Source organism: Vitis vinifera, chromosome 14 (genome assembly GCF_030704535.1).
Source record: "Vitis vinifera cultivar Pinot Noir 40024 chromosome 14, ASM3070453v1".
NCBI lineage: Eukaryota > Viridiplantae > Streptophyta > Magnoliopsida > Vitales > Vitaceae > Vitis > Vitis vinifera.
Window position 1 is genome coordinate 27,043,226 of NC_081818.1, and position 26,527 is coordinate 27,069,752.

General features: G+C 34.5%; 2 protein-coding genes and 1 pseudogene across 3 annotated transcripts; all 3 read left to right on the forward strand.

Annotated features, from left to right (window-relative positions):
• The first annotated feature begins 1,672 nt into the window (after nt 1-1,672).
• On the forward strand, nt 1,673-2,169 carry LOC132255088 (abscisic acid receptor PYL4-like; annotated as a pseudogene).
• A 7,545-nt stretch (nt 2,170-9,714) lies between these two features.
• LOC100247388 (E3 ubiquitin-protein ligase RGLG2) lies at nt 9,715-17,683 on the forward strand. 2 transcript variants are annotated; one of them, XM_002271849.5, is made up of 12 exons: nt 9,715-10,111; nt 10,220-10,786; nt 11,975-12,059; nt 12,134-12,274; nt 12,370-12,483; nt 12,590-12,687; nt 13,710-13,789; nt 13,871-13,976; nt 14,086-14,213; nt 14,301-14,490; nt 15,563-15,619; nt 15,706-17,683. In XM_002271849.5, the coding sequence occupies exons 2-12, from the start codon at nt 10,481-10,483 to the stop codon at nt 15,784-15,786; spliced, it is 1,386 nt and encodes a 461-aa protein (XP_002271885.1). In that variant the 5' UTR covers nt 9,715-10,111; nt 10,220-10,480; the 3' UTR covers nt 15,787-17,683. The 2 variants fall into 2 exon arrangements, with proteins under 2 accessions (XP_002271885.1, XP_010660842.1); XM_010662540.3 differs by lacking the exons at nt 15,563-15,619; nt 15,706-17,683 and having other exon boundaries at nt 9,732-10,111; nt 14,301-14,773.
• Nucleotides 17,684-19,362: 1,679 nt separating this feature from the next.
• LOC100264636 (uncharacterized) lies at nt 19,363-26,455 on the forward strand. Its single transcript, XM_002272305.4, has 15 exons — nt 19,363-19,807; nt 20,565-20,723; nt 20,854-20,962; nt 21,094-21,249; nt 22,784-22,888; nt 24,439-24,522; nt 24,631-24,746; nt 24,866-24,967; nt 25,054-25,170; nt 25,248-25,304; nt 25,414-25,480; nt 25,577-25,630; nt 25,714-25,788; nt 25,872-25,907; nt 26,038-26,455. Exons 2-15 carry the CDS (start codon nt 20,707-20,709, stop codon nt 26,149-26,151), a joined length of 1,209 nt encoding a protein of 402 aa, XP_002272341.1. The 5' UTR covers nt 19,363-19,807; nt 20,565-20,706; the 3' UTR covers nt 26,152-26,455.
• The last annotated feature ends 72 nt before the right edge of the window (nt 26,456-26,527 follow it).

Genomic DNA, 26,527 nt, shown 5'->3' on the forward strand with positions numbered 1-26,527 from the left:
CGTTTTTATATGGAAGATGTCTTTTTAAATGTTAACTCCGATGTCTTTTCAAATGTTTACTCCACTTATAATGACTTTGGGAATATGTCTTTTCAAATGTTAATTCCTCGTTATGGTGGAAAGATAATTGAAGATGTCTTTTTTACATAGACTTTTCATTTTCCCATCATACTTTTCTTCTTCTAATAATAATAATAAAAAAAATGTCTTTTTCAAATAGACTATTCGTTCTCCCATCACATAACGAGCGTTACCTTCCAAAGAGATGTCTTTTTAAATGTTAACTCCGATGTCTTTAATTCCTCGTTATGGTGGAAAGATAACTAAAGATGTTTTTTTTACATAGACTTTACATTCTCCCATCATACTTTTCTTCTTCTAATAATAATAAAAAAATATATATATCTTTTTCAAATAGGCTTTTCGTTCTCCCATCACATAATGAACGTTGCCTTCTAAAGAGATGTCTTTTCCAATTTTCCACCACAATAAACATTATCTTCTTCATTTAAGAATAATAATAATAACAATATATGTTTTTTTTTCAATTGGACTTTTGATTCTTCCTCTGCAATAAGCATTACCTTCTAATAATAGTAATAATAATAATAATGTTGTATTTTCCAAATAAACTTTGCATTCTCCCACCATAATGAACATCACCTTCTACTACTACAACTACTATTGCTAATAATAATAATAATAATAATAATAATTTGAAGATTATTATTATTATTTAAAGCTATAAATTACCTATTTTTAAATAATTATATGGTTTTATTTTAAATATTTTTCTATTTTTTCTTAGTTTAAAAAAAAAACAAAGTTAAAGTAATTATTTTAAAGAAATAATGATAACATTATAAAAATTCATTTTAGTTAAATATTATGGTTGGGAATATAATTATAATTTTAATATTATATATTCATTAGTTAAAAAGTAATTTCTTATATAAACTAAGGTTTCAATAAGATAATTTTATGTTTTTTACTTAGAAGATGACAACTGGAGCAGTGGAGCGGGTAGCGGCTTGCGGGAGAAGAAAGAAATAGGGGATGGGTGAAAATCTTAAAATGGAGCAAGAGAGGTTGAAGAAGGGTTCGAAGACAAATTGGAGACAACTTAAGGAAGAGAGAGGGTGAGCTGTTTGAAATGAGGGGGATGTCCGAAAACAGAGAAGGGGCACAACTGAACAAAAATGAGGAAAACTAAAGGAGAGGAGACAAAAAGGAGCTTCACTGGAGGAGCTCAGGTATGGCCGTTATGGGTACCTTTGCTTTGGGATTTCTTTATTTTCCTTCCTTGCCATTGTTGATCTTGAGCATCGTTTGTCGTGGATTGGATCTTGTTGAATCTAAGCTCGCTTCACACTTGCTTTGTTTTGGTCTCTTTTTAGTTTCTTTGATTTCTCCTATAAATGAGTGAGATATTGGTTTGTCTTCTCAGAATTTGATATTTGTTTAATTGCACAAGTGCTCACCTTTCGTTCCTCTCGTTTGTATCCATTCAGTACAACATGAAAGTGAGTTTAGTTTACTTTTAGAGCATGCTCTGTTTCTTAGAATCCGTCCAAAGCTTCCATCAAAATCCTAGATTTATGCTTGCCCATGAACCCCACTTAACCCTATTCCTCAAACCCCCTAAGCCCCTCAACCTTCTTTTCTTCTCCATCAATCTTAATACCAAAAGTGAAATAAAAATGCCCTCAAACCCTCCAAAATCCTCGATTGTGGTTCATAGAATCAACAATCCTAATAGCATTACCACTACCACCACCTACTTATGTCGCCGCGATTAACAATAATACTTCAACCATGCCTCCTCACAAGCAAGTTCAGAAGCGGTCTCCTCTAACGAGCGCCACCCAGGCCCCCGACGTTGTGTCACGCCACCACACCCACTTTGTCGGCCCTAATCAATGTTGTTCCGCCGTCGTCCAGCAAATCGTCGTCCCTGTCTCCACCGTATGGTCCGTCGTCCGCCGCTTTGACAATCCTCAAGCCTACAAGCACTTCGTCAAGAGTTGCCACGTTGTTGTTGGCGACAACGATGTCGGCACTCTTCGCGAGGTCCACGTCATATCCAACCTCCCCGTAGCCAACAGAACCAAAGTGCTCCAAGTAGTTCCTCCTAGGTTGGTGCTACGTCTTCAAAGGAGTGTTGTGTAGGTGCGGTGCACCAAGGAGGATGGCCAAAGCGAACAACCACCACTTATCACCACCAACCCCCAACAACCACCCTCACTCTCACAGTCACCTCAACCGATCCCTCCTCCTCCTCCTTCTCCCACGCCCAAGGTAAGCAACAAACGTGGGGATGTGTTCGCGTTTAATAGGCCGACATCGGAGAGGATCATGGAGTGGGTTGTGAGTGCCAACAGTACATGGAATGAGTTTGGTTGGGACAATCTCTTGCATGGCATACATGGCCACCTTTGGTGGGCCATTCTTAAAACTCACGTGCCTCTTTCCTCATCCATCTTCATGCATGCTGTTAGAAATATGAGGCTAATCTAACCTATGGTAATCACCCTAGAGAAGGGGTGAATAGGGTGATGGTCTCTTTTCGTAAATTTAAACTATGTGAATGAAGAGACAATTATATGCAAGTATATAATAAGCAATATAAATACAATTGCATATAAATTAAAAGAGTAGGAAAGAGAGAATTCAAACACAAGAATTTATAGTGGTTCGACGCAACCCGGCCTACATCTACTCTCCTCTAGCTTCAATCCCGATCTTGAGATTCCACTAATTAAAGGCTTCCAAACCAAGCCTTCAAGCAATACAATTGGATTATGGTTCCAAGTACCCTTTACACTTCTCAAGAAATACCACACTCTTAAGAAACTTCTTCTCAAATGTTTACAAATAAATGATCTCACAAAAATCCTAGCACAAAAACTTTAAGCTCAAATGATATAAGAAAACTAGAATTGAAAGGTGCACTAAGGATATGCAAGTTTTAGAACAATTGTACACTCAAAAACACTCTTCCAAGGCTAAAAAATAATAAAGAAAGGTTTGGGAAGGTTAAGCTTTTTAAACAATGAAGATTGGAGCATTTTTATAGAAGAGAAAAACCAAAATAACCGTTTGGGGGTTCGACCGATCGAGCTAGAGGTCGACCGGTTAACTAGCTGTTAGCATTTAATACTTGGCAGGTGATTGTTGGGCCTTAACTGGACCTTAATCGGACCTCGACCGGACCTCAAATGGACCTCAACCAGTTGAGGTTCAACCTTGACCTGTTGAACAACCGTTCTGGAAGAAAGAGAAAGTTTTTTGCACCCTCGACCGGTTGAGCTGGAGGTTTACCCGGGCCTCGACCAATTAAGCTGTGGGTTGACCCAGACCTCGACCGGTTGAGCTTTCGGTCGACTGGTTCCTCATCTGGTTGAGCCGTTTTTTGGCTCAACAACCAAAATTTTCAACTTAAAACCTTTTAAAACAAGTTTGAAAGACATTTAATACAATGTTTTAGTTGAAAACATTAAATCATTCAATTCTTAAAATATTTAAAACAAAATAACTCTTGAATGATTTTGGTGCATAAGTAAATAATGTAATGCATGAAAATCCTAGTGCACCAACAACCTTACAAAGTGATCTTATGAAGTTTGGGTCTTGAAAAACACTTATCTTTGAAGTGGTCTTCTTCTTCATAATTTCTCCTTGGCTTGATTTGTCTTTGTGATTTGCGACTTTGGAAATCATCTTACCTAATCACACTTAAAATATAATCATTAATTCTAAACTTTGTTTTGTTATCATCAAAATAAAGATTAACCAAACCTTGGTTTCACACATGTTTTTAAAAAATTGGTTTTAAAAAAAAACAAATCTTGTTTTGACTCCACAATTTTTCATCTTTAGAATTTTTAAGTCCCAAATTCCATTTTCCAATGATTTTCCAAAAATTCCAATTCTTAAATTTAATTTTCAAAACTTCAATCTTCATTTAATTTCCAAAACTCCAATTCCCAAATAATTTTCAAAATTCCAATTTCTTTTAAATTTAACTTCCAAAATTCCAATCCTTAAATTTAAAATCTCCAATTCTCAAATAATTTTCAAAATCCCAATTTCTTTTAAATTTAATTTTCAAAATTCCAATTTCTTTCAAATTTAATTTTCAAAACTGCAATTCTTAAATTTAATTTTCATAGCACCAATTCTCAAATAATTTTCAAAATTCCAATTCCTTTCAAATTTAATTTCCAAAATCTCAATTTCTTTCAAATTTAATTTCCAAAATTCCAATTCTTAAATTTAATTCTCAAATTTAATTTTCAAAACTCCAATCCTTTGATAATTTTCAAAATTCTAATTTCTTTCAAATTTGATTTCCAAAATTCCAATTCTTAAATCTAATTTTCAAAAGTCCAATTTTCAAAGCTCCAATTTCTCAAATTTAATTTCCAAAATTCCAAATCTTAAATTTAATTTCCAAGACTCCAATTTTTAAATAATTTTCTAGACTCTAATTTTCAAATAAATTACAAAAATCCAGTTTTCTCTCGAACAGTTTTAATTTCACTCCAATTTTCATATATTTCTTAATTCTACAACTTTTCATCATTTATTAGGGTTTTTAGGTTGCCAAAAATTATGATTTTAATAAGTTTGTTGCCATTTTCATTTTGGTACGCCCTTGTACAAATTTTCTTCGATTTTCAAATAATTTTCTATTTCTCTTGATTTTAAATAAGCAATAATGAATTTTTTCATAATTCCCAAATAATGGAATTTGTGGGATTAATTCATGCAAAATCAATTGGGCTTTGGTGGGAGCCCTACATATGAGTTTTCTCTTCTGATTGTCAATTGTTATTCTTAATGAATATTGTTTGATCTTGCTCTTTGATATGCATGTGATAATTTTATACTTGAGCTAACCTTGTTTCATGATAGCGTTTTATTACTTGCTGCCGAGGTATGCTCTCACTCTCACTTTGTTTATTTATTCGTTATTATGACTTGCTTTTGATTCATGATCATTTCGGTATCCATTGATCTCCTAGTTAATTGTCATGTTTACTTCACCTTATTTAGTAGATACTCATTTTTAGGGGCTTAGAGAGGTGGTACGGTCTTTACCATGTCTTCCCAATAAGTAACATGACCCCTGAACCTAGACTCGGTTTTCCATAGACCTGTCTTTTCCAAATAAGAAGTCGCACTTAAGGTTTTTTTTTTTTTTTCCCTTAAAAAAAATAAAACAAAAATAAGTGGCGACTCCAAGTCTTTGTCATCGAGTGGGAACGCATCATGCAAAAATACGGGATCCACAAACCTCTTATTAAGTTTAAAAATAAAACTTTTAAATTTTCCAAAAATTGATTAAAAAAAACTCTAAATTATTGATATGTTTTTATGGAAATAAATCTGCTTCAAATAATTTCCTAAAATTTTCCAATATATACGTCTGATAATTAATTGAAGGGGACTTTATATTCTATAATTTGAATACCCACATTTTTTAAATGTTTTTTTTTTATAAAAAAAATATGGAAGATTAATTTGGAAACATTGAGGAATAACGAATAAAAGATTGGAAATGTAAAATTATAGTAAAAATAATAATAATAGTAAATAAAAGATGGGGAAGAAGTATGAGTGAAAAATGGCCATAAGTGTGGGGAAGAACATGAGACAAATAATTGAATAAGGGAATGACATAAGTAAAAAGAAGAAAAAAGAAAAAGATGATTTATGATATTAATATATTTCCTAATTTTAAAAACACAATAAATCATCATATTATTTTAATTATTAAAATATTTAATAGAAATAATTTTTCTACAAACTATTTTTTTAATAACAAATATATTTTGAAAACTCCCATATTGAATGTAAATTATCTCATCTAATATATTAAAAATTAATTAGCATTATTTCTTTTCACCAAAAAATTAACATTTTTTTTTCTTTTGTGTTGTTTTTATACATCTACTTCTTTCTTTTTATATATTTCAGCATTTTACTTATAACCATGAATTAAGAAATATTTCAACATTTTTTCTTTTTTAAAAAAATTAAGAATTATTCATGGTAACCATCCAAGCTAAGAAAATTAGTAATATTTTCCGTGAATACGTTGAACAATATAATAGAAAAGTAAATATTGTAAATATTAGTATTGTATTTCAAGTAGACATGACAATGCTAGTATTTATGGTCCTTTAGGTTATGTTTGGTTCCCGGAAAGTACAAAGGAAAGAAAAAAAATGCTAAGGAAAATGATTTTCTCATGTTTGGTTGTCCTATAAAATATTCCAAAGAAAATTAAATATAATTAAAATTAGTTAGAAACTTGTACATTTTAAAATTATTTAATCTTTATATTAATGAGTTAAAATAAATAAAATGAGTTTGAAATAATAAATAAAAATAATTTATCATCTTTAACTCTATTTTTTATTTTCCTTCACTTTTTCTTTCCTTTTACTTTTCCTCTCTATTTTTTTTCCTTTGGATTTTCCCTCAAATTTTCCAAGAACCAAACATAGCCTTAATTTAAATTATTTAAAAAGGTTCAAACCAATAAAGTAATAAAATAGAATACAAGACTAGGTGGGAATGTATAAGGAATAAAATTTTATTTGATATGAAAGAAATATTAATATAAAAAACATTATTTATATATATTTGAAAACAAATACTATATGCCTTATAAATATTTTATTTATTTATTAGACTAGATTATTATAAATGAATATATTTTTACATTAAAATAGTTTAGTTGATTAATTATGAATATGTTAGAATATTTTATTAAAATGTTTTTTTTAAATAATATATAATATCGCATTATTTATATATTATAAAAGAATCAATATTATTCATTATAACGATAGATCTTATAACATTACATATAAATCATATAAAGTTTTGCTTAGATTTTTTTTTTTACAATTTATTTATTAGTATAATAAAATATTATTCAATAACATATTTTATATATCTATTATAAATATTATGATTAATATCGCATTTTTAATTGAATTATTGGTGTATTTTGTCATTTTATATATTATTTTAATCAATAGCTTTTGTTAACACTATGTCCAAATTTATTGCATGTAGACTATGGACTACACTTAAAAGCTTATTTTGAGGATGATTCTCTAAAAAAGTAGCTTTGTTTGGGTTTTACAAAAATAATCTTTCCCCTTGTAGAGTTTCAAGCTTTCTTAGTATATGATTAAATACTTAAGACCTAAAGTCTACGCGTTAACATCACTTATGTGTACCCACGCGCAACCCATATGACACCCCACTAGAACATTAAAAATTCGTATCTACTTTTGATAAAAAAATAAAAAATTTAAATAGTAATTATTTTTAAATTATTCCTTAAAATTTATAATATAAATTTCAGTTCCTATTGTGTAATTTTTTATATGAGTGTATGGAAATACATTTTTCCGGGAATTTTAAAAGTAATAATAATTTATTGATAAGGAAATGAATCAAATAAAGGGAATCCAACCGAGTACTTGTCCCACCACCCCACGATCTGTGACAAATTTTCTTATCTTACATGGAAAGTAACCTAACTTAGGAATCGACTTTGAAAATTTTGCATGTCTTTTTTTAAATTATTGGAAGTCGTGTCTCACAGTCTCACTAGACTTTGAAACCCATGATCAAAATACATGTTTTACACATAGTACACACATAAATGATGCAAATATAACATGAATTTGTCACCATACATATGTAAAATATTTAAATTTCAGTACAATAACTTTATATTATAATATGTAAAGTATTTATATATATATATATACATACATATATATATATATATATATATATATATATATATATATATATATAACCAAAAAATTTATTTATAATTGATGAATTACCAAACATTATATTAAAATTTCAAATATTTGAGAGGGAGCTTTCCTCCCTTAATGGTAGGAAAATCGACCTATCAAAATAATAGTTTGAACAACATACCACATGTTACCCTTTAATAATATAAATAGACTAATTATTAGATAAACATACTTTCGGTTTAGATGTTCATATAACATTGCAATGAATTGATATATCATTATTCATCCCGAGGGACAAGTTGGTCATGTTGGATTCGTTTGAATCTAGCAAAATGCAAAACGTCATCTACATCGCATCATATGTTATCGATGATATAATATGAACTCTTTTAAAGTTTTTAAAAGGGTTTTTATTACTTGATATAAATATATTGAGATGTATCCATCAAGCAATTAACATTATTATAAACAAATAAAATAGGTGAAACGTATGCATTGTTAGGAAGCATGACATGTACAATATTAAAAGAGAGCAAGTATTACAAGTTATACTATAAGAATAGATATTTTTTTCATCGCCAATCAATTGGTCAATTTTACTTTAGGATTTTCAAAGAAAATTGTAACATCTAAGTGAATTTTGTTGATCACCATTTCTATCACTAAAGTCTAGATATATTTCCCATCCTTTTATTTTTAATGGGATTTGGTAAAGGTCAATGAAATGTTTAAATATATAGCACGTGTGCAATTAGTACCCTTGTATGACACAATTTTAATAATCGATTTAATGATTATTGATAAGCATATTTAAAAAATCTTCCATTTTTTCTTTAGGGTTATTTGGTTAAATGGGTTAAAATAACACCCCTATTTGCAAAAGTAACTCATCTCTCACAAAAAAAAAAAAAAAAAATGACCCAAATGCCCCTTTGTTTTATTTCCCTCCTCCCCTTTTGTTACTTTTGCAAATATGGATATTATTGATTTATTTCAACCTCTTTAACCAAATAACCCATATATGGTTTTTTTTTTGTGAAGATAATAACCACTAGTGTCAAGAATTATTTTTAAACCATAACTTAGACTACATCTTAATTTATGTTCATATTCTTGATTAGTTGTATTTACTTTGAGAAATAAAGAATGATATCAACCCAATTGGACAAGACCGATGATTATTCATTAAAAGCTTATTGTTCTCGTATACCTAATTACAATGAGCTTAGGAAGGATCACAATCTTTTTGTAGTCATATATATGAAAATGGTTTTTTAATGTGAGAAATTTATTTTTAAAATTTTAATAGTAATGGTAAGGAACAAAAATTAAGATTCTGTTTGAAAATTATTAATGAAAATAGTTGTAATTTAGAAAACACTTTTAACAAACTTTTGATGAAAAATAATTGTTTTAATAATTTGTTTTGAAAACATGTTTTTTAGAATAAATTTGAAGTATTTTTAGTTGTTTCCATGAAGTATGAAGTGCCAAGTAACAACTAACAATATGAAGAATACTATGAGAACTTTTGGATTGCATGTCATAATACAGTACACTATAAAATAAGTAGATGAAATTGTTTTTCATATCTAAGTTACAAAACACTTTCAAATTTAGAAATGTTAACCATAGTTTAAATAATAAGGGACTAATTAAAAGTGTGTTTAGTAGTGATTATTAAATATATTTTTAGCATTTTTAATATTTGAAAAATAAAAAATTTCAAATATTAGAAATAGTAGAAATACTTCCTGAAATTACTGTGGAACATACTCTAAGAATTATCCGAAAAATTGTTTTAAAAACACGGATAAAATCATATCTAATGACTTTTATATGGTTTAAGGATTTGCATTTATTTATTTATATAAGAAAATTAAATCACTCAAATTTTACATAAAATTGATATTATGATTGGTGGACAGCAGAATCAGAAGTGAACCTAATTTCTCATCCATCCGAATTTATAATATTAGGATCATACAGATCACATGGAGATGCAAGATTCACGAGGGTAGTGGAGCACCATCTGAGGGTAATAAAAATGACCCGTGAAGGACTTCACTATGGGTATGGGACAGTGCAATCATTAGTGGGAGGCTTCAGGGAGAAGGCTGTAGTGACGAGGGATGCTGTGCTCCAATGGTGGTGCCCACTAACATGTTTGAATGAATCCCCTTTGTGTAAAGGGCAAACCAGCTAGCGCCTTTCGTGTTCATCATAAAGGGCAAATCTAAAGCCAAAAAGGGTCTTCACTTTTTGACAAAATGCTGCAGATGTTGTTTATGGGTATGCTCAGATCTCCAGCAATGGTGAGGCCGAAAATGATTTGGGTTTCTTGGTGATTTCTTTCTGGGAAGTGTGGTGGTTTGAACTGATCAGACGATGTTTGGCGGTATTTTGTTGTTATTTTGATGCAGGAAATGTACAAGGCTTAATTGAGAAGGAGTCTTCAAAGTCGGGCGAGACGGTTACTTATAATAGGAGTCGTCTAAAACCCGTCTCTTTGGTCGTTTCTTTTTGGCCGCCAATAGAGTTTTGTACTTTTCTCTAGATATAGGATTAGGGTTGAGTTTTGGATAGGGGATTTGGTTCTGGGTGGTTTCAGTTTGGTCGATTTCTTGTTAATTTCTCGTGAACGAGGAGGATTGTTACCAGTTAGATTTCGTGATCGAGGGTTGATGGGGAGCAGTAGTTCAAAGAGGACTTCTTTCCGGTCTGCTTCTTCGTCGTCCAGGAGTAATCACGGCGGCTATTCGCAATCGGATTATGGTCAAGAATATCAAAATTATCCGCCGCAACAGCCATCATATCCGAGCTATGCACCGCCACAGCAGCCATATCCGAGCTATGCACCGCCGCAGCAGTATCAGAGCCACGAGCCGCCGCAGCAAAACTATTCCTCTTCTCAAGGTAACGGTGACAATAGAAGAAGATTGGAGAGAATGTATTCAAGAATTGCTGATGATTATCGTTCTTTGGATGAGGTAATATTTACAAGGGTTGCTTCTTTAAATTTTCGAAGCAAGTATCCTGTAGTTGTTCTTTGGTTGTGCCCATTAGAGTCGATTTTGTATATGCTATGGGTATCCAATACCAGTTTTGAAGATCGCCTAGATTCTGACTTTGTAGGAAAATGATGTTGACTTTGCAAAATTATCCCCAATTCTTTCTAAACTTTGCATGATTTATATCACAACTGTTGGTGGTCTTCGAACTTGACTTGGGTGGCACATATGCTGTTGGAAATGTCTATGTTTCTGATACCACTTGGTCCACTTGGTATAATTTTCCATGATGGCATCTCAGTGCATTTTAGACTATGTTCTTTCTCAGGAACTTCCACGAAAGGGATGAGGAAAGGGGAAAGGGAAAGGAAAATAAAATATAAGTGGTATCCTGATAAAATTTTTGTCAGCTTTTTTCTCTAATTCTTTCATTTTTTTTTCTTAAAAATGGTTAGTTTTGAAATGTATAAATTTATTTGAAATTGTCATCATTTTTTCCTTTCATTCCTATTTTCCATTGCAAACAAATGAGAAAAAGGCTATGTTTGGTTTCCGGAAAATTTGAGGGAAAATGCGAAAGGGAAGGAAAGTAAAAAATAGATTTAAAATCAATAAATTATTTTTATATGCTACTTCAAACTCATTTCACTTATTTTTTCTTTTTCTTTTTTTTTGTAAAGATTAAATAATTTTAAAGTATGTAAATTTCTAATTAATTTTAAATATATTTGATTTTTTTTCCCCGTATTTTTCATGATGAAACCAAATATAAGAAAATCATTTTCCTTTGCATTTTTTTTTTCTTTCCTTAGTACTTGCCGGGTATCAAAGATAGCTTAATTGTTTTCTTTTCTCCTGTTGTTCTGTGCCAAACAAAGATTTAGACTTAACATCTGTACATATACTAACAACATGAACAAATACCTTACCTTCTGTTTATGTACAATTAATCAGACCTAAGTGGGACCTCTAACATATGTACACAGTCAGTTTATTCAGTGTTCATTCTTGTTAATGGTGGTTTGTGGACATGGTTACTAGAAATGTTATGCAAATACCATGAATACCTTGAGGCAACTGCTTACTGGTGTTTAATACTTGATTATTATTCTATTTTGACATTATTGGTTCGAGGTGGCTCACCCAGTGACAATATCTTCTTTGCAGGTGACTGCAGCTCTTGCACGTGCTGGCCTTGAGTCTTCTAATCTCATTGTCGGTATTGACTTCACAAAGAGCAATGAGTGGACAGGTTATACATCATCTGAATGCTTAAAACAGATGTGTTGATATAAATGGAACTTGCTGAAGTTATTTTGTGAATAGGTGCAAGGTCATTCAATAGACAAAGCTTGCATCACGTTGGAGATGGGCTGAATCCCTATCAACAAGCAATATCTATCATTGGGAAAACCCTAGCAGCTTTTGATGAGGATAACATGATTCCATGTTTTGGATTTGGAGATGGTACTTTCTTATGAATTTGGGATTTCCTTTTTAAAATGATTTTAATATTTGTTTATTTAAATTATTGAAACAAACATTTCTTCCATGATTTGCAGCATCCACTCATGATCAAGATGTCTTCAGTTTCTATGAAGATGAGAGATTTTGTAATGGATTTGAGGAAGTGTTAAGCAGGTATAGGGAAATTGTCCCTCGTCTACGGCTTGCAGGTTTGAACTCTACTCATTTTCTTTGTTGGGTTCTTGTTCTGAAGTTCTTATTGGTGTTCAGCTGGTTTTCTTAAGAGTGTATGCTGATATGCTATATTTGCTGCAGGACCGACATCATTTGCCCCCATCATTGAAATGGCCATGACTATTGTCAATCACAGTGGTGGCCAGTACCATGTTCTAGTAATAATTGCTGATGGGCAGGTATTTTGCTTTTCTGTATAGGTTTACTATAACTTCAGTAACCTACTAGAGGGGCATACATGGTACTCATGGAGCTAGTTTGTCAGGAGAAACCTAACTAAAATGCTAAGTGGCCTAAAGAAGACCAGAATAAATAAATAAGTACAAGGAAAAAGAAAAAGAGAAATGCGTGCTCTAAGTTTGTTATATGGTTGTTAGTTGATTCATCTGAGTTAATTCTTTATAAGAATGCATCCACCCTCAAAATTAATAAAAAAAAAACTTGAATCTATCTTATTAATTTAATTTTGGGAGCCAAAAAGTAATGCAGCCTGAAATTTTCAGTTCTCCTGAATGGTTTTGCTTCATATCCTGAATTATTGGAAATTGACATGTATTTGTGGAGTTCTAATGCCACAATTTCTGCAATCCTCTGTTCTTTGCCAGGTTAAGTTAGACTATGTGATTCCATACATATATGGTTCAGATGCCGATTTAAAAATTTGTGGGCCACTTTATGACTTAAAATGCGACTTAAGGTTGCGTTTTTCCAGAAGGAAGATATCATAGTTGAGTGGCTGTAAAAACTAGTGTTTACGCAAAACTGGAAAGGGAACTTGGGAGTTTTAGTGTCTCATGAAAGTTTGGAAAGAAAAGTGAGTGGTATAGATATCTCACCATGAATTGAGCCTCTCTCAGTGAGATGATTGTGAGGTCATATAATTATCAAGCTTGGCTTAAATTGCTTTAGTATCTTCCTTTTCTTTTTGGAGGAAGCTGATTTACAAAAAAAAGGGGAAAACAGAATTCTTAATACTAATTTTATAGGGGAGCACCGACAGAAATTTTGATATAAACTGCTGGTTTTTTTTTTTTTTTCTTGTTTTTGTTTTTGGTTTTTTTCGTTTTCTTTTTTAAATATCAAGTTACTTTCAATTCATGGTCAGTCTTGTCATAATCAACTGTTGGCTTGTCTTAGGATGGCTGGAAATTGTCCCTTTGTTGGTTCATGTATAATCTCACCCAGTTGTGGGTTCTCACAGGTAACAAGAAGTGTTGATACTGCACATGGCCAGCTAAGTCCACAGGAGCAGAAGACTGTTGAAGCAATTGTAGAAGCAAGGTGAATGAAGTTAATTTGCTTTCTTGTGGTATGATTTATTTCCCTCGACCATTTCTTTCTCTTATGTTTGTTTTATTACAGCAAGTTGCCCCTGTCAATTATTTTAGTTGGGGTTGGAGATGGGCCCTGGGACATGATGAGGGAATTTGATGATAACATCCCTGCTCGGGCCTTTGATAATTTCCAGGTATTAAAGGCATTTAAAGTTTGTCCTCTCTTGCTTGTCAGCATGCCATTTTGCTCATTTTAGATAGTATGGATACTTATATGTAAGCATTGCTCTTTTTCTTCTTTAGTTTGTGAATTTTACAGAAATTATGTCAAAGAATGTGGATCTATCTCGAAAAGAGACAGAATTTGCTCTTGCAGCCTTGATGGAAATTCCTTCTCAGTATAAGGCAACAATAGAGCTTAATATCTTGGGGTAATAAGTGGTCTTTTCTTTTTCTGTTTAGTTTTTTGGTGACGTAAGTTGTATCTGCCATTCAACATCTCTTTATTGCTTGAGCAGTGGTCGAAAAGGGGATGCTCCAGAGAGGGTTCCCCTCCCCACTCCCATGTACTACGGTGCAACGTCTTTCTTTAATAGCTCCAAACCTTCCCGCACAACCAGTTTCCAGCCTAGTGTGCCTCCTTATCCTGAAGACAGCAGTCCTGTTGGCACAGCTCCTCCTGCTACAAGTTCTACATTTGATAACCAGGTACTTGGGCTATTTGAACAGGCTATTCTACATTTTATATTATGTAATTTTATTGTATTACAAGATGCTATTATACCTACTTTCTTTCTCATGTATATTTGTCAATTGGTGAATTGCTTTTGTATTGATGCAACGGTAGCAACAAGTGTCAACTATAGGATGTCTTATTGTTTAGCCAGTTCTTTGAGTTATTGGATCTCACTTTGGTGAGCAACAACATGGGCATCTGTGTTATAAAGTAAGGTGTTATGGTTTCCTAATAAATATGGTTAAAGTTGAATAATATCCAAATAAATAGTCTACAAAAGCATATGCAAAACACCATCAAATCGGGGGTTGAAATAAAATATTATTGTACTGTTAATCATGCAACTTGAACATTTGAGATATGGCATGCTTCCATTATGGAATGGAAAATTTCAGCAGCCTGGCACTCCTTGTTTCTTCTATTTTACCTTGAATATGGAAGTACTCAATTTAAACCTGATGAGTTATGCAGGGGAGGAGGTACAAGCCATAGAATCTTCAGAGTCCAATATAAATAAAAGGCAATTAGGCCTCTGCTCATAAGGCCTTAGACATCATTTTATCCATATTGGAATAGAGCTTTGAGGACAAGAAGTAAGATACAAATGGATAATATTGTAAGTTACCCTTTATATGGGCCCTATTCGAAGGTGCCTTCGGCTTAAAGCCAATATGTCCATAAGATTGGGTCTGTAGCTCATAAACAAAAACTGTCATGCAAAGCCTGTGTTCAACTCATAGATAAGATTTTGAACTCACAAAGATCGATCCTTATACCATTCCTTAGTTTGGAACGGTGCTGGTAAAAAGAGGAAGTCTTTTTATCCTCGTACTAAGGTTAGGTGAGTTGTCATTTCAGTCCCTCACTCCATGAACACTTTCAACTTGTTGTGTGGCACATACATTATTGTTATTATTATTATTTTCTGAAAATATGAGTGGCCTATTCTTTCTTCTGTCCTCCCTTCCTCTCTCATCACTTCCCCACCTCTGATTATCTGCCAGTTGGTCAAGAGTGTTGATGTTGGTCACTTTTTTTGGACAGCTTTGCCCCATTTGCCTTACTAATGTGAAGAATATGGCCTTTGGTTGTGGACATCAGGTAAATACCTCTATGAATTGATTGATTTGTGCTTGTTAAAGACGGGATACTGGACGTTTTTTTTTTTAATTTGCTTTTTCTTGCAGACTTGTTGTGAATGTGGACCAGATCTTGAGACGTGTCCAATTTGCCGAAGCCCAATCCAAACCAGAATAAAGCTTTACTAAGCAGCATCTCTGCCTTTTTTGGGACTTTTGTTTCCTGTTGGCCAAAATTCTTTCTGTTTTCAATTGGGTCGGTGATAATGTTGCTGTCAATGTACACATCTACTCTTGTCGTGTGTATATAGGAAGAAACGAAGTCACTAGCCTCTTGTACATTTCTTTTATTTGGGTTCTATTCTTTGTTGTTACTATTTAAAGGCCTTTGATCCAAGAGTTTGCATACAAACAAAAGCTACTCAAAATGCAGAAAATAAAGTTTGACCGATGCAGAATTACAAACATTGATTGAAACATGCTACAATTTCGTGTGTACATACATGTATATATGACATCTTTTGATGGGGATTTGCTTCCTGTATGGCCCATTGGTTGCGATATCTCATTTACTTCCGTCAAGCCCTTTGGTGGGATGTACCTCTCTATGGTTACACAACATTACTCCTGGCCCCAACCCTCACACTCGCATTTATACCTCGTTTGTTGAGCTGGAGGTTGTTAGCTGCAAAATTTAAGACCTCTAGCATTCACTGAATCCATCTATAGATGGGTTTTAAGCTTTATGTGGTGCATTTTGACATGGTCATTACTCACTAGGGACCCTCCTTTCGTCTATCCTCGACCGCCTTTGTTGTTCATGAAGGGACCAAGTTCACTCTCGGTACTCGAACCCCGTATTATAAAGAACACGAACTTAATCAAACCTTTCTCGAAGAATATGAATAATTTCCTCCCACATGTGACACCAACACACTTCGTTACAACGGAAAGGAATTCTCACCTCCCTCTTTTTTGGTGACACAACAGTTGACACATGCGTAAACGTAACTGCGGCCTCACACCCAACATTCGCAGGACTTTAATCTATGAGTTTCTTTCGGCAATGACCATAACATGCAGCTGTAACGTGTTGACATATTGTGGGTTGTCCATGTAATTTTCCGGAAGCTAATTAATTGGGTCTACATTTTTGTTCAAGCTTGTGAAAATGATGTATTGAAGTAAGTCAAATCTCAACATCCAACAGCCCAACTTTGAAAATAATGTCACTTGAGTTTCCCAACTGTTTGTACCCTCTGTCCCACATGAAGATTATTTTTCTAGTTTTCATTGATCAAGAACCGATCTATTTTTAGTCTCGTCGAGTCTCTAGTTGAAGATTACCTTGTAGGGACAATGGTGACAGGTAGAGATTGTGGAAGTGGCTGTGGAATTACATTGGTTGTGACATGAACCCTTTACTTTGCCATGGATAACAACACCAACCATATTTTCTCATATTAAATGCACTCAACAGCTTTGCCAAACAACCAGATATATCAAGATTCCTTGAACATAGAGAAAGACAATGCATTTCTCTTCACAGATCCATCTGGGTTCTCCACTCTCTGCATCTGAGACCCAGATGGCTTCCCTGGGCAGATTTTCCTACCAAAGGCTCAGAAATGAAGGTGGGTATGATGATGATGATTATAATAAAAGGAGAGTTATTATTAGGAGGGCAAAAAGCTGGTCCAGGTTCAGAAGGGTGTCCTTTAGGAAGAGATTTAAACTCAAGATCCCAAGCTTGAGGAGGTTCATGAGGAGGAAAGCAAGGGAGGTCTCCCTTTCATGGGCTAGGATTTTGAAGAGACTGAAGGAAGGTCAGTCCCATTTTGGTGATCTTTTTGCTGGAAACTATCTGTTTATGCAGGTCACCCCTACCCCAATGAAGTGCGTTGAGAAATCTTGGAAGGGTCCTCCTCACCTTCATGGCTATCCTCTTCAGAGGATTGCCTGACGTCTCCTCCTTGGATTTAGTCTTGTTTTACAATTAATTAATGCATCTTTTATATTAAATGTATGTAGTTGATGCAAATAATATAAGAGAAATGGTCCTTTATGCTTTTTCCTTTGAGTTCAATCAGATTCCCCTCTTCTATTTTATGTATGCGTATATATAAATCCTTGTCTTCGGATCTATCATAATCTGCAACCCATCTTTATCAGTCATCCTAGCTCATAATTTCCCATGCGGATTGGATCCTAACATGCCAAGTTAAAACTAAAAGGATATGACCCAAGACAAGCAACACAGTACATGGTGGAAGGAAAAGACCAGCTTCTTCCTGCCCTGCAACTAGCTTCTTCCTGGTTTCACCCAAATAAAATGAATCATATAGCAGACCAGGAAGTGACCAAAACATTTATATTTGATTTTTATATTTTATAGATGTCAAACTAATAACTAGTTTTGATATTATTATTACAAAGAAGTGGAACCCCATTTGCAAGCAATAAATTGAACGCAGCAGAAATGGCTGATGCACAAATAATGAACAGAAGATAGAAAGCAGTTAGGGAGATGAGAATGAAAGCCATTCCCTTATTGATTTCCCTCCTAGAGCCCTCCTTAATTTAACTATTTGGTTTGGGTTCACAAATAGGGGTCAGTTGTGAGCCTGTGAAGTCCCACTTGGCCAAACTGCTGTATTCTTTCCTAAAAGCCAGAGGAGCATCTATAAAATATACACATAGTAGGCTAAGAAACAAGAGGCCTGCACACTCTTCTGGTGGCATCAATTTCTACTACTTTGAATCTGCCATCTTAACTTATTAATATTGAAGAAAAATGAATGCCTGAATATAAGGTAATAATGTCTTACACATTTACTCATGACCTGTCACAGAATTGAAGTGAGCATCAAATGCTGAGTCTGGTATTCTCTTAAAAGACATTATATAAATGAAACACATTAACTACCTCTGATATCTCCTTTCATATTAATGTAGATTCAAGCACTCTGCTCTCCTACAAAACAAGATATTGTGTCTGTCTAGCGTGAATGTGATATCCTCTTTAAACAAGGGAAGAAGTTTTTGATATAATATAATATAATAAACTTTTTTTAATTATGTGGACGTGTTTTAAAATTATAAACAGACAATAATGATCCATACTCATGTATATTTGCTCTAAGCTTAAAGGAGCTTTCATGATTTTAAAATATGTCTATATAGTTCAAAGAAACTCACACTTATGTAACATCAAAAACTTTTTATCTAATGTGGGATATTATTATCAACCCCCATATGTACTCGTAATAACTTATTATCAGGAGATTGTATGGTCAAATATATAGACAGCTCTCACGAGATAAAACAAACCTTTACATCGAAGTCGGGAATTGATTTTGAGGTCATTTATGACGACCCGTACCCAATTGTGAAGATATCGTCCACTCTAAATTTAAAAAGGTCCTTATACTTCAAAACACCTCTACATGATTAAAAGGGATCTTCACTTAGATAGCATTAAAAGTTTTCTTCCCCATCCGATATGAAATATCATAATAGTAAAGGTGATAGAAAAGGCAGAAAATTGAGGCTTTAATTCTTGAAATGGGTGTTTCAAAATTTAATTTGAGGTGGGGTTGGTTTAGGATTAGGAAATAAAAAATGACAAATTTTGTAAGGGAGGGAACAGAGGTGAGGGCCAGACGGCTGCTAATTTTATGATAAAAGTAAGATACGTGTCAGAGGGAGAGTTTTCTATGTTAAAATCAAAATATTCAAAAACAGAGACCCTTTCGATTCCAAATCCAAAAGCCATAGGTGGCCAGGTGGGTTCCCAATCAAGACACCATGATTTTGAAAAGTTTACACGGGGCACATCTACCATCTAAGCCACTCACACCCAACACCCCCCGCCTGGGTCCCGCATAACGCCATCGGCTATTCGTCAACCAATCGGGCAGCTAGCATTCCCCTCATCAACCATCAAAACCTCCAATCCCATTACAGCGGACGAACATAAGACGGGTCTCCCATGTTGAACACGACTCAAGAGGAACCGGGTTCCCGAATTTTCTGGGAAATTCCACCGTTATGATCCTTGTTTTCTCCGTTTTTCCTTCTTTCGGTCACGATTTTGTTTTTCGGAAGCGGTTTGTTGGTTGCTCGGACATTGAGACTTATATTTCTCGTGATCTGCGCTGTAGCAGCCTTTGATTTGCGGATTCCGTTCTAGGGTTGCTTTCTCTTCCACGTACGTTGATTTTTCTTTACTTGTACAATTTATGTTCGTCTGACTGGATTTTCCGATTTAGGCATTTTGGTTTTGTGTTCGATTGTCGATGGATCGAGTCGTTTGTTGTACTTAGTAATGTTTTGATTCTGAATTTTTCTGTGAATGTGTTGTTGAATGGGTCTTGGTATTGAGGTCACGGGGAATTTGGAATGAATTGGGAGGCTGCTTCGCTGGTTTTGGCTGTGGCAGAGCGAGAGTGGGCATGGTCATTGCGATTTTGTGAAGGGTTGTTTTGGTTTTTAGTTTATCTGTATTATGCGTTGATGTTATGTTCAAATGGTTTCTTGAAGGAGGGGAGTGGAGGAGGAGCAATTCTATTCTACATGATGTTTTGGGAAGGGCAGAGTGATTGTCCAACATGAAAACTTACCTTTACAAGTGCTCTGTGTGTGTGTTTTTTATGTGCTTTCTGCTCTTTAAACTGTCTTTGAACTCTATCTTTATCAAAAGATCTTGCCTTTTTTTGGAAGAATGAACAAAAAAGTTACATAATGCTGCTTAAGTACTTGAATCTTGCTTTTATGGCAATTGAAACTACCAATTTAGTCTGAAACTAGCAAGTCTAGTGGTGTTTGGAAATTTTGGCCTATTTGGGCATGTGATAGCATCAATTTGATTCTCGGAAGTAGCCATACTTGAAAAAGTATAACTTGTTTACTTGTAGTTTTTTTCTTTTATTTATTCTCTTTTTGAAGGAAACTTCTGATGACTTCAGGGTTAATTTCCACTCATAAGAGCATCTATTTCATTTTTGGAGCACTGGAAACTACAAAATTGATTGCCACGTTGAGCAGTTGTTGCTTGCTAGGTTGCGGCATCTATTTTTGTGACTGTAGAGTTGGAAGACTCAGACTACAATGGGAACCCCTCTGCGGTACTTCCAATTATTTCTTTTACGAGCAGTGGCTGTTTTTGCCCCCATTAGGGCCTTTACATATTCATATTGATTTTTAAGCTTTTGGGATTAGTGTAATCTTGACATTGGCCTCTTTTGGGATGAGCAGAGGTTTAAGAAAACCGAATGAGACAATGAGGCTTATTGTAACAGCATTTATAGGCGTTGTGGTTGGCTTCTTTTTAGGAGTGTCTTTTCCAACACTCTCATTGACTAAGGTACACATACTGTTCTTATGATTCTGTTAAGAATTTTTTGGTTTTTGGTTATTATATTTTATCATATATATGTGCCAGTGTTGCTTGATGAGGGATATTGAAAATAGTCTTGTTGTGTTTATCTTTGGCAGATGAGCCTCCCATCCAGCCTTTTTCCTTCCATTGATCTAAATTACCTTGAAGACAAGTACTCAGGTCTCTCAACCCAAGCACTGTTGAATGTTTGGTCTTCACTAAAGCGTAATAGAGGCACCGCTTCCCACTTTTACAAATTTAATGAAACAAAGGTATATTCACTTTGTCCAATCTCTACTTTGAGCATCATGATATGGGTTATTAGCTGCCCATATTTGAAATTGAATGCCATAAAGTAGCCTTTTTCCCTATTTTGACCACTATACATCTGCCCCAGAACTATGTTTGCAGCCACTACTTTCATGAGTTCCAATTTCAGCTAATTTTTCATGATTTTTGAAATTTTGTTCTGTCTCTCTCTCTCTCAATCCCTGATTCAAGTTCAGTGCTAGCATTAATTTCATCAGTTTAGATTTCAGACATTTTTCTTGAAGTTATGTTTCTATTTTTTTTTCTTCTCCCGTCCCCCTCCCACTCTCTCCATCTGCTTTCAAACCAGGGCAACTTCATCAGTTCAGATTTTAGCCAATTTTCTTGGAGCTTCTATTTGTTCACACATAATGTCTTTAATCCCTTGGGAATCCAAGATCTTAGTGGACTTAATGTAGGTGCACACATATTAAGGCTCAACTGAGTTTGTTGGCTCTAGTGCATTGCAAACTAGGGTAGCCCAACAAATCCTTATCTCCTCTCCATGGAGCCTGGTTCACAAGTCTTTCTTTACATGTTCCTTTCTGTCTTAACTTGTGTTTGTTTTGTTTTTTCCCTTGTCCTTATAACACTTTCAGTTGGAGCCATATCACTTTCCTACTGACATAGTTATCCATCTTTATTACACATGAGAATACTACTTTAGATAACTCCCTTGTCTTGAAATCTACCAGTGTTTTCTATGACTTCTCACAGTCAATTCTTTTTTCTTTCTTTTTTTTCCTTTTTTTTTTAAAAAAAAAATTAATCTTTCATTAGTTTTCTACTCATTCATCTCAAAGATCCACATTTCAGCTATATATTCATGAGTGGCTGGTAGTGGCTTCCTGTTTTAAGTTGCAATTTAGGTACCATATGTTGATAGATGATCCAACATGCACTTTTCAAGGATGCATGATTTTTAAGTATATTTGACTGGATAGTACTTATTAATAAGTTTATAACCATAAGAGCCAGGAAACTAAGTTTAAATCTCACCTTATCCATGGGCAGTCGGGCGTGGGGCATGAGGAGGGGGCAAGTGCTGCACCCCCTCTTTCAGGGCTTCATGTGGCTCTGCCACTGATTGTAACATCATAACTTTGTTGAACTCTGATACCTATGCCACAAACCTTTCATGTATTTAACTCAGTTGACTGTATCTGTGTCCTTATTACATAGATTGAGTATGACCAGGGGAAAAATACACCAAGCTGTGTGCTGTGTGCCAAGTCAATATTTATTTATTTATTATTTCTTTTTTCTTTTTCTTTTTTTTTCTTTTTTTTAAAACAAAGGGTAAGAAATGAAAACTGTATTATATATGAAGATAGATTACTGAGTCTAATCAGTGAAAATTTCCATTTCTAGTTAAGAATATTAAGGTAACAACTAATTATCTATGTCTGATGTAAATTCTTTGAAGAGATTAGTGGAGTATATTTTTTCTGATTTTATGTGCTAGTGTGAGCTTCTGACATCCTGGTTCTAATTCAGATTTGGGTCCCAACAAATCCTCGAGGTGCTGAAAGACTACCCCCGGGTATCATTGTATCTGAGTCAGATTTCTATCTTCGTAGATTGTGGGGTTTGCCCAGTGAGGTGCGTCTTTTACCATAACCTTGATGCCATTTGTAGTTGAGTTGTTAATTACTCCATTATAAAATGTTTATGAAATTAATGCTTGCACAAGGTAACATATTCCTAAGCACACAACTCATTTTAGCAGGTAAGAGGTTGAAAACTGCCTAGAGTGTTTTATAGAGATTGAGCAAAGTGTTAACAAAGAAATTTTCATTTAAGGTATCAGATTAGTTTGGCATATTGTTGATATTGTATCTCAATGGCACATGGACAATGTGACCTATGGAAATCTACAAGGTAAGGCTTAGCCAAGTGGGTCCAATTGGATATGGGTACTATTGTCCAAGAGGACTAAGGGATTGGCCTGCACTTGTGGATATTAGCATCTAGGTACTGTGTCTGCCCATCCGTGGAATGTTTGACCTCTCTTAAGTGCCCATGACTCTGCTTACAATGCAAGAGGTTGCTGAGGGAAGTTACCCCTAGGAGGTTCCTCCCAGATCCAACCTCAAGCAGCCCAAGGCACAGCATTTTCTTTCATAGGAAAAACCAATACTCAAGCATCCTAGGGAGGAATCTGGTGTTGTTTCCCCTTGGGCTAATTGCACCTTGGTTGCAGGACCAACCACTGATCATTAAGTTTTGGGCATGGTTTGAGATTTTAGCTCGGTCACTAGATTTGGTGTTCTTGCTGAGAAAGGCACCAATGCACATGTTTGCTGGATGTCAAGCTTGCTTTGGTCCAATTGAGACAAAAAGGGCACCAATCGCCATGTATAGATGTCAAATCCAGTGTGATAAAAGCTCTCTGTGGATGATTCTTCAGTATAACTGTCAACCACACCTGCTGTCCTAGGCTTACTATTGATCTTGGCCCTGCGATCAAGCTGACTGGAATCCTACCGACCTTTATGAGGTCCAAATGGCCACAGTTCAAAATGAGGAGAATTTCATATCCACACTTGAGAATCTAATTCTATGAGCATCCTTTGAGATTCAAACCCTTGGATAGATGTGATTGGTGACATGGACAGTTAGATGTTTTTCAACTTGAAGAAAGAACAAAGTGGTTTGACCTCTGCTATCCTTGAACCTAAAACATATGAGTATTTCACACAAAAGAATAAATAAAGCTTTATAAAGCATAAAGATTACAAAAGGCATATAAGAGGATTAATATGATTAAGTAACTTCATTATATCTTAAATTGCTTTCCAATTCTTAATGCTATCCCATTTCTGAAACAGAAAAATATAAAAAAGAGGGTCCAAGATGTTCTGTAAGATACAAAATAAGTATGACAAACAAAATGGTACTTAGAATAGATTGCAACAAAAGGACTAACAATCCGTTACTCTATCTAGACAGGTTAATTAGGAATATTGTAATGGATAATGCGAGATTTAAACACCAAACTTTAACTGTGTTTTTGCCTCTTGAATTTAGACTGTGCCTAAAATTTTCACCTTAACAGAGTGCTGATGAAGATTTCTAGATTTCCTCGATGATTTAATTTTGAGATATTTCTTCTTTCATTTGAATCTTTTTCTAATTAAGGGCACTTGCAGGACTTAACCATTAAACCAAGGTATCTTGTAACCTTTACTGTTGGCATTGCTCAGAAAAACAATATTGATGCGGCAGTAAAAAAGGTCTGTCCTCTCTCTCTCTCTCTCTCTCTCTCTCTTGCCTCATTGTCGTCGTCGTCGTCTTCCTCCTCCTCCCTTCTCTCTCCTCGCTATTAAAATGTGTTTTTGCAGTTCTCAGAAAGCTTTACCATTCTGCTATTTCATTATGATGGTCGGGTGAGCGAATGGGATGAGTTTGAATGGTCGAAACGGGCTATCCATGTGAGCGTTCAGAAGCAAACCAAATGGTGGGTAGCTACTTTATCCTCTTAAGAATTCCAAACTTTTATCATTATAGGCCATAGTGGATTATCATTGAGGCATATTGAAGTCATGTTTTTCACGACTCCCTGAAATTTGCTTCAAGGTGGTATGCCAAGCGGTTTTTGCATCCTGACATTGTGGCACCCTATGACTACATATTTATGTGGGATGAAGACCTTGGGGTGGAGCATTTTGATGCAGAAGAGTGAGTGTCTGAAATTTAATATCCTGCTGTGAATGGAAATACTGTTGTGAACTAGAATTTTAAGGCTTCTATTCTTTTATATTCAGATACATAAAATTAGTACGGAAGCATGGTTTGGAAATATCACAACCTGGTTTAGACCCACAGAGTAAAGGGTTAACATGGCAGATGACAAAGAAGAGAGATAACAGTGAAGTTCACAAGTAAGAACAAACCAAACTTCCCCGCCCTTCACTTGGTCTGTGGTTTGCTGTTTTTATATTTTCCTTCTTTTCCTCAGGGAAACACAAGAGAGACCTGGCTGGTGCACTGATCCACATTTGCCACCATGTGCAGCGTATGTGCACAGATTTAATTTAAGTACAGAACATTTTGAAAATTTGTACTGTAAGGAACTGTTTTATGGATTCAAATAAATCTTTATTGATTATTACTTAAATATGCAGCTTTGTTGAGATCATGGCTACTGTGTTTTCTCGAAATGCATGGCGTTGTGTTTGGCATATGATTCAGGTTTGGGGCATTCTTTTTTCATACTGTAGCTATTGACACTTATCCATTTATTCCTATCAAGGGATACCTCTGAAATTGTTGCCATGCTACTTGCAGAATGACTTGATTCATGGATGGGGATTAGATTTTGCTCTAAGGAAATGTGTAGAGGTCAGTGACAAGTTTTCTCTTTCTAACTCAATTGTTTAATTTCTCTTGTTTACATTATAAATCCCTATATTTCTTGAAAACAGCCTGCTCATGAGAAAATAGGAGTTGTAGACGCCCAGTGGATTCTACATCAAAGTGTTCCCTCACTTGGGAACCAGGTAAAACACTAAGCTATCAACCACTGTTCATTGATTCCTTATATATGGAATAGATGATACTTACTATTTCCTGCCTTCAACAGGGGAAAGCAGAGGGTGGGAAGGCACCATGGGAAGGGGTATGTATCTCCCTCTCTCCTCTGTCTGTGGGAAGAAAATCATCACTTCTCTAAACTTCACGTTGAAACATCTAATTTGAATCATCAGATTTTGCTATGATGTGTTGAAGTTTTGATTTCATTATATCAGGTGAGGGAAAGGTGTAGAAAAGAATGGACAATGTTTCAAGACCGAATGGCTGTTGCAGAGAAAGCCTACTTTGAGGCAATGAAAATCGATCCCCCCAATTCCACTGCTACTTAGGGGGACAACATTTACAAGCACAAAACTTTGTAGTATTATCCGTGTCATCGTCTCAGCATCTTACCACCATTGTGTAGCTTCAGAATCATACATGTTCTGCAGTAATCAATAATTTTTCCTTTTTTTTTTTTTTTCTTTTGTGGGGGGTGGGGCTTGTATTGGGTTAGGTCAACTTGTAGCTCTAGAAGCAAAGAAGAGAAGCCACTTGTCATTAGTTACAATGACATAATGAATGTTATTACACGTTTAATTTATATTGCTAATGTTAGTTTATTGGGATCAGATGAGGGTATCCCAAAATGTAGCATATGGTATGATTATTATTTGCAAATGAAACGAGTTTTGAGATTATGAAATTCTTTACTATGGTTTCGGC

Excerpts from the sequence above, each read along its gene's own strand:
- LOC100264636 (XM_002272305.4), top strand. Across the intron at positions 25,305-25,413 it reads CATTTGCCACCATGTGCAGC|CTTTGTTGAGATCATGGCTA; the intron begins GTATGTGCACAG and ends TTAAATATGCAG. Across the intron at positions 25,908-26,037 it reads GGAAGGCACCATGGGAAGGG|GTGAGGGAAAGGTGTAGAAA; the intron begins GTATGTATCTCC and ends TCATTATATCAG.
- LOC100247388 (XM_010662540.3), top strand. The coding sequence starts at position 10,481 with ATGGGGAGCAGTAGTTCAAAGAGGACTTCTTTCCGGTCTGCTTCTTCG. Across the intron at positions 10,787-11,974 it reads ATTATCGTTCTTTGGATGAG|GTGACTGCAGCTCTTGCACG; the intron begins GTAATATTTACA and ends TCTTCTTTGCAG. Across the intron at positions 12,484-12,589 it reads CCCTCGTCTACGGCTTGCAG|GACCGACATCATTTGCCCCC; the intron begins GTTTGAACTCTA and ends TATTTGCTGCAG.